Here is a 10,000-nt window from a genome sequence, read left to right on the forward strand (position 1 = left end):
TTAGGGTTAGGGTTGGGTGGGTTAGGGTTAGGGTTAGGGTTAGGGTTAGGGGTTAGGGTTAGGGTTAGGGTTAGGGTCAGGGTCAGGGTCAGGGTCAGGGTTAGGTTTTGAGGTTAGGAACTCCGGCGCCGCGAAGCGGCGTCAGAGTTCCGTGCACGGGCCATCACTTATGTCAGGCCAGGATCGGCTCATTTTAGGTTCAGGCCCCCCGGAATTTGTGTGCCCAAGTTTAGGATCCAGCGCCGTTCAGCCCGGATCCGCTGGACCGTGGACCACATGGGGTCATGTTCAATGACCGTGGCTTGAAGCGACGGCCATCCGTGGTTTAGAAAATGATTCACTAGCGGGGTGTGGGTTTCCTTTTTTCTAAGTATGTTATATCTATGTTGGGTAAACCGCAGGAGGAGGGTGTTTTTGGTCTCCCCAACATACTGAATGCCACACACCCCGCAAGTGATCAGGTAAACACAATTTCTTGTGTGGGGACTCCCATGGGTTTCCCCCTTAAAAACATCTTTGTGTACCTGGCTCCGTATCCACACTCTGTGTTTGTAGAATTCACCGCGGCTTCGGGACGCTGCCGTCGGAAGAGGCCTTATTTTGGCCTTGACCAGCAGGTCCCGTAAGTTTTTGTTTTTTCTATATGCCGCGATGATTCTGCAGTCCGAGAAGGTGGAGTGGTTGCTCAGGATTTTAAAAAAATTGTTTTTGATGTTTTTCACCAATAGGGTGGCCGGAAAGGAATATGTCGCCACCAGGGGAACTACAGAGGACACGTGGACCGGCTTTGTCTCGAGGAACTCTCTGAGAGCCTGTCTCCTGAAGGATCTCGAGTATCCTCTGGTGGAGAGAGCCCGGAACAGTGTCCTGGTGGCCTCCATGAAATCTCCCTGGTGCGTACATATCCTGTGGAATCTCAATAGTTGAGATTTTAGCAGGCCTTTAAAAATGTGTTTAGGGTGGAAACTGCTCCTGTGCAGTAGTGCATGGGAGTCAGTTTCCTTAAAGAACACCTTTATATCAAGGTTGTTCGTGGCGTTAAATTTCTCCCCTTTAAATGTGGTTGTGTCCAGGAAGTCCACCGACACACTGTTTATGGTGGACTTAAGTGTGATGGATGGATTGTGCCGGTTGAGTGAATTGAGGAATTCCCCAAACTCCTCCTGTGTGTGGTGCCAAACACCCCAAATGTCATCCAGGTACCTAAAATAATATAAGGGCTTTTTTCCACAAGCCGCCAACGCTGATGTCTCCCACTCAGCCATAAAAATGTTGGCGTAGGCTGGTGCAAATTTTTTGCCCATTGCCGTTCCCTTAATTTGTAGATAAAATTTGTTATCAAATTGAAAATCGTTTCGTCTCAAATTAATATCAAGGAGTTGGAGAAGCTCCTTTTCCGGTCGTTTTTTATTTGGGAATTTAGAAAAAATGTTTTTCACCGCCTGGATGCCTTCATTTATGTCAATATTTGTGTACAGGCTGTCAATGTCCAGGGTGAATAAAAATGAATTGGAGGGAACGTGCAATTTGGAGACTTTTTGGATGAAGTCGTAAGTATCCTGAATGTATGAGGGGTGTCTGCATGAGAGGGGATTTAAGAAGTAATCAATGTACTCCGCCGTGTGGTAAGTTTCACTGTCACAATCACTCACAATAGGGCGGCCCGGAGGAATGATGTGCGGCCTGCTCCACTTGGCCGGATCCTTATGGATTTTAGGGAGCAGATAAAAAAGTCTGGCCCTGGGTTGTGGATTCCCCATCAGGTATTTATGTTGTTTCTTGTTTATAAATTTTTTCTCTAATAATTTGTTGATAATCTGCTCCACCAATTTAGCTGTTTCCAGATAGATAGGTTTGTCCAATTGTTTGTAATAATTCAAATCTTCTAATTGTCTCCTGCCTTCCCACAGGTATTGTTCCCTGTCCATAATCACCACTGCGCTGCCCTTATCCGCCGGCTTTATAATAATATTGCTATTTTGTCTCAGCTCCTGCAGGGCTGTGGCCTCCTCATGGCTAAGGTTAGGCATCACCCTGCAGGGCCGGAATTTATGGTCAAAATATTGTTTGTCCGCTGTGATCAGCGTCTGGACTTCCGGGGGCAGTGCGTCCATGGACGGAGTCCAAGTGGACCTGGGAGTGAACGGTGGGGGCTCAGAATCACCATCCATCCCGCTATTTTGAAAATGGGATGCCAATTTAAGTCTCCTGTGGTATTGCTGCAGGTCCCATCTAGCCTGCTCCAGGAGATCCTTATTTGTCCCTTGTGTTGGGATAAATGTGAGTCCCCTATTTAATAATTTGAATTGTGGTTTTGTTAATTTAAATTTCTTAGCCAAAACAATGACGTTTTTAGACCCCTCCTGAAGAAGGCAGGCTTATGGGGTCAGGCAGTTTACATGGTCCAACCAATGCTGGAGCATGTTTCTGGCTGTGGCCCTCGTCCAATGGACATGGTCATTGAGCGTTGAGAAGAGATGGGAAGGTAAAAGAGGGATGAAGAGACAGTTTTTCCTAATTTGCGAATTTAGAAATTTAAGGTTCCTTTGTTCTTTTACAGGGAGGAGACTGGAAAAGTTAACCAGCGGCACCCAGATCCCCGCGCTGGGAAAGCGCTCATCTGCCGTTTCGACCGCCGCTCTCATTTGGGCAGACAAGGTGAGTCTTTCCTTCTGAGAGCGATTGTTAAGGCCAAAGGCCAAGATGACATGCTCCACCTCTGTGTAGACTGTGGCCTTTTTTATGATCTCCTCTGCGTGTCTGAGGTTTGCTCCTGGATAACTCTCCACCTGCAGTTGGTCATTTGTGAATGGGGGGAATCTGCTCAGGTTGGAATCCCCCAGAATGAGCCACTTTTTAGTGACACTCAGACCCCAATCCTGCATTTTGTTATTTGTGTGGATGTGTCTGGTGGCTCTGCGTGTCTCCGGTTCAGGTGAGTAAGGTTGTTGGGGGGTTTTTTGTGCAGCCATTCTGAGCTGACTTTGCACCGCTGACCTGAGTCTCCTGGCCATCTGTCCAGTACCCTCCACTGGTGAGGGCAAAGGGACCAATTCCTGCTCGCTCAGGTCAATGAGCAGGTCCGTTTCTATCGGAGCATCCAAGATGGAGTCCGTCTCCACCACGCAGCAGGGGTTTAGCTTAGGGGAGGAGGTTACCGTAGTAGGTAGGTGGGCTGAACGGGGGGTTCTCTGTGGCTGTGGTGGGTTATTTTGGGCTGGGATGTCTAAGAGATTTTCCTCTCTTATAGGTGACCATCCTCCTGATTCCTCCGTTTCCGTGGCCACTGACACCTTTTGAATGGACCTGGGTGGAGCAGGTGATGTGGGAGCCAATTCCAATTGTTTTGGTGGTTGATGCACCTCAACTGTAACTGTATGTTTGTCCACTGGTGTTGTTTCAGTGACATTGGCCATCTGTAAAGCAGGTGGATTTGCAGCAGGAGGAGGAGGGGAGGAGAGAGAGGGTGACGGCGGCGCAGGACCGATTGTCCCCTCACCTCCCATTCTGGCAACGATGTGTGCCTGTGCCTGCTCCAGAGTCTCCCCATGGAGCCGTTTGCCCAGGTTCCGTTTTGCCCAAATGGAGGCAATCTGGAAAGGTCCCTCCCATCCCTGGAGTGACAACTGGGTGAGCGCCCCCAGCTCCAACTCCAGTTCATACATGTAATGATCCCGGAGGATCATCATGGTGGTTGCCTCCCAGTTCCTGGCATTCCCCTCTAATAAAAGACTTGTTCTCTGATTAGGGTTTGCAGGTTTTATTGTGTTTGCCAGGTTTATGGACAGTTTTCTGATGGTGGGAGGGGACTGTTCAGCCAAAGTGATTTTAAGATGATGGGTAATTTTAATTATTTTAAACATGGTTCGAATTTTAAGACCAAAATCTGGGTCATCAGATTTAGGCTTATTTTTGTTAATGGTTGTCCGATTAATTGTGTTTTGTCGCATTGCAGCGTTCCCCCTGTTATATGAACGCGCGTTGCGATTTTTATGGTAATTGTGCGGGGCCGAGTAACGTCCCCGCGGTTCAAAAAATTGCGGCTGGAAGCCTCGCTTCTGGAAGCGTTGTTGCGGGGCATAGTCATCCCGTCTGCTACTCATCCTCGTAACCGAGGCGTAGCTGCGATGTTCCCGGCTCCGGTACGGTCCCCCGTCACGTCCGTTGCGGTGTTCTGCATCCGGAGCACGGTTCCTGCCATCATGGCGGGGCCAGACATGACGGCTGGGATTCGGAGGCTCGGGGCGGCGGTGATGTTGATTCCGCTTGCGCCCTCGAGACACCAGAATCCACCCGTCATCGTCTCTGTACTCCGCCATGTAGAATTTGGTAAGTATTTTCCGAATTATTTAATCGAAAACGAGCTATTTGTTGCAACGTTTCGGTCCGAAAAGAACCTTCTTCAGGCCTAGCTCGTTTTGCTGTTGCTATTGCTATCTATGCTATATCTCCGTTCGATTTCCTGATGTGTCTGATTCAAATTTTCAGTAGGTACTGAGCTCCCACCTGAGTGGGGCTTTTGTAAACTCCGGTCAGGGGGCGGAGTGTGGAGGAAGATTTTCTTGCTCCAATTTTCCAAGTATTAGAAAATCTCCAATAGTCCAAATTATGTGTTTTCCTTTTGTTTTTTGGTTTAAATTCTTGTAATCCTTTTGTGTTAAATCCAATTAATTGTTTGTTTAAATTTTTAAATTAATTTTTATATACTCTCCTGTCTCAAATTGGCTGTTTTTCCTCTTTTTGGTGTGGTAAGTTTGTCTCCCCGTCCTCAGAATAGGGGGCTAGGGTTAGGGTCAGGGGTTAGGGTTAGGGGTTAGGATTAGGGTTAGGGTCAGGGGTTAGGGTTAGGGGTTAGGGTTGGGGTTAGGGTTAGGGTCAGGGGTTGGGGTTAGGGGTTAGGGTCAGGGGTTAGGGTTAGGGTCAGGGGTTGGGGTTAGGGTCAGGGGTTAGGGGTTGGGGTTAGGGGTTAGGGTTAGGGAGGGGGTTAGGGTTAGGGTTGGGGTTAGGGAGAGGGTTAGGGTTAGGGTTGGGGTTAGGGTTAGGGGTTAGGGTTGGGGTTAGGGGTTAGGGTTAGGGTTGGGGTTAGGGTTAGGGTCAGGGGTTAGGGTTAGGGGTTAGGGTTGGGGTTAGGGTCAGGGGTTAGGGTTAGGGTTAGGGGTTGGGGGTTAGGGTTAGGGTCAGGGGTTAGGGTCAGGGGTTAGGGTTAGGGGTTGGGGTTAGGGTCAGGGGTTAGGGGTTAGGGTTAGGGGTTGGGGTTAGGGGTTAGGGTTAGGGAGGGGGTTAGGGTTAGGGTTGGGGTTAGGGAGAGGGTTAGGGTTGGGGTTAGGGTTAGGGTTAGGGTTAGGGTTGGGGTTAGGGTTAGGGTTAGGGGTTAGGGTTAGGGTTGGGGTTAGGGGTTAGGGTTAGGGTTGGGGTTAGGGGTTGGGGTTAGAGGTGGGCGTCAGGAAAGAGGAGACACTGGGTTTCTCAATTTCAAAGGAGATGGGAAATTAAAATCCCAAGAAGGAGAGTTTTTCTGTCCAATCAGCATCATGGAAGCTGAAAGATTCCAATGTGAACGACAGCGTTCCTTGTTAAATTGTTGTTCTTATTTTCCTTTTTTGACCTGTTTTCCAGGGGGCTGATGCCCCATCGAAACCGATCCCGGACCAAGACACTGGAGGCGCTGGCTAGGTAAGGTTTTTGAGGTTAGGAACTCCGGCGCCGCGAAGCGGCGTCAGAGTTCCGTGCACGGGCCATCACTTATGTCAGGCCAGGATCGGCTCATTTTAGGTTCAGGCCCCCCGGAATTTGTGTGCCCAAGTTTAGGATCCAGCGCCGTTCAGCCCGGATCCGCTGGACCGTGGACCACATGGGGTCATGTTCAATGACCGTGGCTTGAAGCGACGGCCATCCGTGGTTTAGAAAATGATTCACTAGCGGGGTGTGGGTTTCCTTTTTTCTAAGTATGTTATATCTATGTTGGGTAAACCGCAGGAGGAGGGTGTTTTTGGTCTCCCCAACATACTGAATGCCACACACCCCGCAAGTGATCAGGTAAACACAATTTCTTGTGTGGGGACTCCCATGGGTTTCCCCCTTAAAGACATCTTTGTGTACCTGGCTCCGTATCCACACTCTGTGTTTGTAGAATTCACCGCGGCTTCGGGACGCCGCCGTCGGAAGAGGCCTTATTTTGGCCTTGACCAGCAGGTCCCGTAAGTTTTTGTTTTTTCTATATGCCGCGATGATTCTGCAGTCCGAGAAGGTGGAGTGGTTGCTCAGGATTTTAAAAAAATTGTTTTTGATGTTTTTCACCAATAGGGTGGCCGGAAAGGAATATGTCGCCACCAGGGGAACTACAGAGGACACGTGGACCGGCTTTGTCTCGAGGAACTCTCTGAGAGCCTGTCTCCTGAAGGATCTCGAGTATCCTCTGGTGGAGAGAGCCCGGAACAGTGTCCTGGTGGCCTCCATGAAATCTCCCTGGTGCGTACATATCCTGTGGAATCTCAATAGTTGAGATTTTAGCAGGCCTTTAAAAATGTGTTTAGGGTGGAAACTGCTCCTGTGCAGTAGTGCATGGGAGTCAGTTTCCTTAAAGAACACCTTTATATCAAGGTTGTTCGTGGCGTTAAATTTCTCCCCTTTAAATGTGGTTGTGTCCAGGAAGTCCACCGACACACTGTTTATGGTGGACTTAAGTGTGATGGATGGATTGTGCCGGTTGAGTGAATTGAGGAATTCCCCAAACTCCTCCTGTGTGTGGTGCCAAACACCCCAAATGTCATCCAGGTACCTAAAATAATATAAGGGCTTTTTTCCACAAGCCGCCAACGCTGATGTCTCCCACTCAGCCATAAAAATGTTGGCGTAGGCTGGTGCAAATTTTTTTGCCCATTGCCGTTCCCTTAATTTGTAGATAAAATGTGTTATCAAATTGAAAATCGTTTCGTCTCAAATTAATATCAAGGAGTTGGAGAAGCTCCTTTTCCGGTCGTTTTTTATTTGGGAATTTAGAAAAAATGTTTTTCACCGCCTGGATGCCTTCATTTATGTCAATATTTGTGTACAGGCTGTCAATGTCCAGGGTGAATAAAAATGAATTGGAGGGAACGTGCAATTTGGAGACTTTTTGGATGAAGTCGTAAGTATCCTGAATGTATGAGGGGTGTCTGCATGAGAGGGGATTTAAGAAGTAATCAATGTACTCCGCCGTGTGGTAAGTTTCACTGTCACAATCACTCACAATAGGGCGGCCCGGAGGAATGATGTGCGGCCTGCTCCACTTGGCCGGATCCTTATGGATTTTAGGGAGCAGATAAAAAAGTCTGGCCCTGGGTTGTGGATTCCCCATCAGGTATTTATGTTGTTTCTTGTTTATAAATTTTTTCTCTAATAATTTGTTGATAATCTGCTCCACCAATTTAGCTGTTTCCAGATAGATAGGTTTGTCCAATTGTTTGTAATAATTCAAATCTTCTAATTGTCTCCTGCCTTCCCACAGGTATTGTTCCCTGTCCATAATCACCACTGCGCTGCCCTTATCCGCCGGCTTTATAATAATATTGCTATTTTGTCTCAGCTCCTGCAGGGCTGTGGCCTCCTCATGGCTAAGGTTAGGCATCACCCTGCAGGGCCGGAATTTATGGTCAAAATATTGTTTGTCCGCTGTGATCAGCGTCTGGACTTCCGGGGGCAGTGCGTCCATGGACGGAGTCCAAGTGGACCTGGGAGTGAACGGTGGGGGCTCAGAATCACCATCCATCCCGCTATTTTGAAAATGGGATGCCAATTTAAGTCTCCTGTGGTATTGCTGCAGGTCCCATCTAGCCTGCTCCAGGAGATCCTTATTTGTCCCTTGTGTTGGGATAAATGTGAGTCCCCTATTTAATAATTTGAATTGTGGTTTTGTTAATTTAAATTTCTTAGCCAAAACAATGACGTTTTTAGACCCCTCCTGAAGAGGCAGGCTTATGGGGTCAGGCAGTTTACATGGTCCAACCAATGCTGGAGCATGTTTCTGGCTGTGGCCCTCGTCCAATGGACATGGTCATTGAGCGTTGAGAAGAGATGGGAAGGTAAAAGAGGGATGAAGAGACAGTTTTTCCTAATTTGCGAATTTAGAAATTTAAGGTTCCTTTGTTCTTTTACAGGGAGGAGACTGGAAAAGTTAACCAGCGGCACCCAGATCCCCGCGCTGGGAAAGCGCTCATCTGCCGTTTCGACCGCCGCTCTCATTTGGGCAGACAAGGTGAGTCTTTCCTTCTGAGAGCGATTGTTAAGGCCAAAGGCCAAGATGACATGCTCCACCTCTGTGTAGACTGTGGCCTTTTTTATGATCTCCTCTGCGTGTCTGAGGTTTGCTCCTGGATAACTCTCCACCTGCAGTTGGTCATTTGTGAATGGGGGGAATCTGCTCAGGTTGGAATCCCCCAGAATGAGCCACTTTTTAGTGACACTCAGACCCCAATCCTGCATTTTGTTATTTGTGTGGATGTGTCTGGTGGCTCTGCGTGTCTCCGGTTCAGGTGAGTAAGGTTGTTGGGGGGTTTTTTGTGCAGCCATTCTGAGCTGACTTTGCACCGCTGACCTGAGTCTCCTGGCCATCTGTCCAGTACCCTCCACTGGTGAGGGCAAAGGGACCAATTCCTGCTCGCTCAGGTCAATGAGCAGGTCCGTTTCTATCGGAGCATCCAAGATGGAGTCCGTCTCCACCACGCAGCAGGGGTTTAGCTTAGGGGAGGAGGTTACCGTAGTAGGTAGGTGGGCTGAACGGGGGGTTCTCTGTGGCTGTGGTGGGTTATTTTGGGCTGGGATGTCTAAGAGATTTTCCTCTCTTATAGGTGACCATCCTCCTGATTCCTCCGTTTCCGTGGCCACTGACACCTTTTGAATGGACCTGGGTGGAGCAGGTGATGTGGGAGCCAATTCCAATTGTTTTGGTGGTTGATGCACCTCAACTGTAACTGTATGTTTGTCCACTGGTGTTGTTTCAGTGACATTGGCCATCTGTAAAGCAGGTGGATCTGCAGCAGGAGGAGGAGGGGAGGAGAGAGAGGGTGACGGCGGCGCAGGACCGATTGTCCCCTCACCTCCCATTCTGGCAACGATGTGTGCCTGTGCCTGCTCCAGAGTCTCCCCATGGAGCCGTTTGCCCAGGTTCCGTTTTGCCCAAATGGAGGCAATCTGGAAAGGTCCCTCCCATCCCTGGAGTGACAACTGGGTGAGCGCCCCCAGCTCCAACTCCAGTTCATACATGTAATGATCCCGGAGGATCATCATGGTGGTTGCCTCCCAGTTCCTGGCATTCCCCTCTAATAAAAGACTTGTTCTCTGATTAGGGTTTGCAGGTTTTATTGTGTTTGCCAGGTTTATGGACAGTTTTCTGATGGTGGGAGGGGACTGTTCAGCCAAAGTGATTTTAAGATGATGGGTAATTTTAATTATTTTAAACATGGTTCGAATTTTAAGACCAAAATCTGGGTCATCAGATTTAGGCTTATTTTTGTTAATGGTTGTCCGATTAATTGTGTTTTGTCGCATTGCAGCGTTCCCCCTGTTATATGAACGCGCGTTGCGATTTTTATGGTAATTGTGCGGGGCCGAGTAACGTCCCCGCGGTTCAAAAAATTGCGGCTGGAAGCCTCGCTTCTGGAAGCGTTGTTGCGGGGCATAGTCATCCCGTCTGCTACTCATCCTCGTAACCGAGGCGTAGCTGCGATGTTCCCGGCTCCGGTACGGTCCCCCGTCACGTCCGTTGCGGTGTTCTGCATCCGGAGCACGGTTCCTGCCATCATGGCGGGGCCAGACATGACGGCTGGGATTCGGAGGCTCGGGGCGGCGGTGATGTTGATTCCGCTTGCGCCCTCGAGACACCAGAATCCACCCGTCATCGTCTCTGTACTCCGCCATGTAGAATTTGGTAAGTATTTTCCGAATTATTTAATCGAAAACGAGCTATTTGTTGCAACGTTTCGGTCCGAAAAGAACCTTCTTCAGGCCTAGCTCGTTTTGCTGT

General features: G+C 48.9%; 1 protein-coding gene and 1 long non-coding RNA gene across 21 annotated transcripts; both read left to right on the top strand.

The window, feature by feature from the left end:
• The first annotated feature begins 111 nt into the window (after positions 1 to 111).
• Positions 112 to 2,370, top strand: LOC115246948 (uncharacterized). Of its 2 annotated transcripts, XR_003886042.1 has the most exons (9): positions 112 to 461; positions 556 to 622; positions 729 to 893; positions 1,074 to 1,199; positions 1,479 to 1,550; positions 1,658 to 1,763; positions 1,989 to 2,146; positions 2,226 to 2,280; positions 2,357 to 2,370. XR_003886042.1 is itself a non-coding variant. In XM_029826986.1 (8 exons), the coding sequence occupies exons 1-8, from the start codon at positions 384 to 386 to the stop codon at positions 2,345 to 2,347; spliced, it is 933 nt and encodes a 310-aa protein (XP_029682846.1). In that variant the 5' UTR covers positions 112 to 383; the 3' UTR covers positions 2,348 to 2,367. The 2 variants fall into 2 exon arrangements, 1 of the variants encoding a protein (XP_029682846.1); XM_029826986.1 differs by having other exon boundaries at positions 112 to 622; positions 2,336 to 2,367.
• Positions 2,371 to 9,319, top strand: LOC115246949 (uncharacterized). 19 transcript variants are annotated; one of them, XR_003886049.1, is made up of 19 exons: positions 2,371 to 2,485; positions 2,561 to 2,935; positions 3,023 to 3,166; positions 3,251 to 3,319; positions 3,404 to 4,329; positions 5,617 to 6,036; positions 6,131 to 6,197; positions 6,304 to 6,468; positions 6,649 to 6,774; positions 7,055 to 7,126; positions 7,234 to 7,339; positions 7,565 to 7,722; positions 7,802 to 7,856; positions 7,933 to 8,060; positions 8,136 to 8,233; positions 8,303 to 8,510; positions 8,598 to 8,741; positions 8,826 to 8,894; positions 8,979 to 9,319. It is a non-coding gene; the product is annotated as an uncharacterized lncRNA (long non-coding RNA). The 19 variants fall into 19 exon arrangements; XR_003886051.1 differs by having other exon boundaries at positions 8,341 to 8,510; XR_003886047.1 differs by having other exon boundaries at positions 8,371 to 8,510.
• The last annotated feature ends 681 nt before the right edge of the window (positions 9,320 to 10,000 follow it).

This window comes from Takifugu rubripes, chromosome 19 (genome assembly GCF_901000725.2).
Source record: "Takifugu rubripes chromosome 19, fTakRub1.2, whole genome shotgun sequence".
NCBI classification, from domain to species: domain Eukaryota; kingdom Metazoa; phylum Chordata; class Actinopteri; order Tetraodontiformes; family Tetraodontidae; genus Takifugu; species Takifugu rubripes.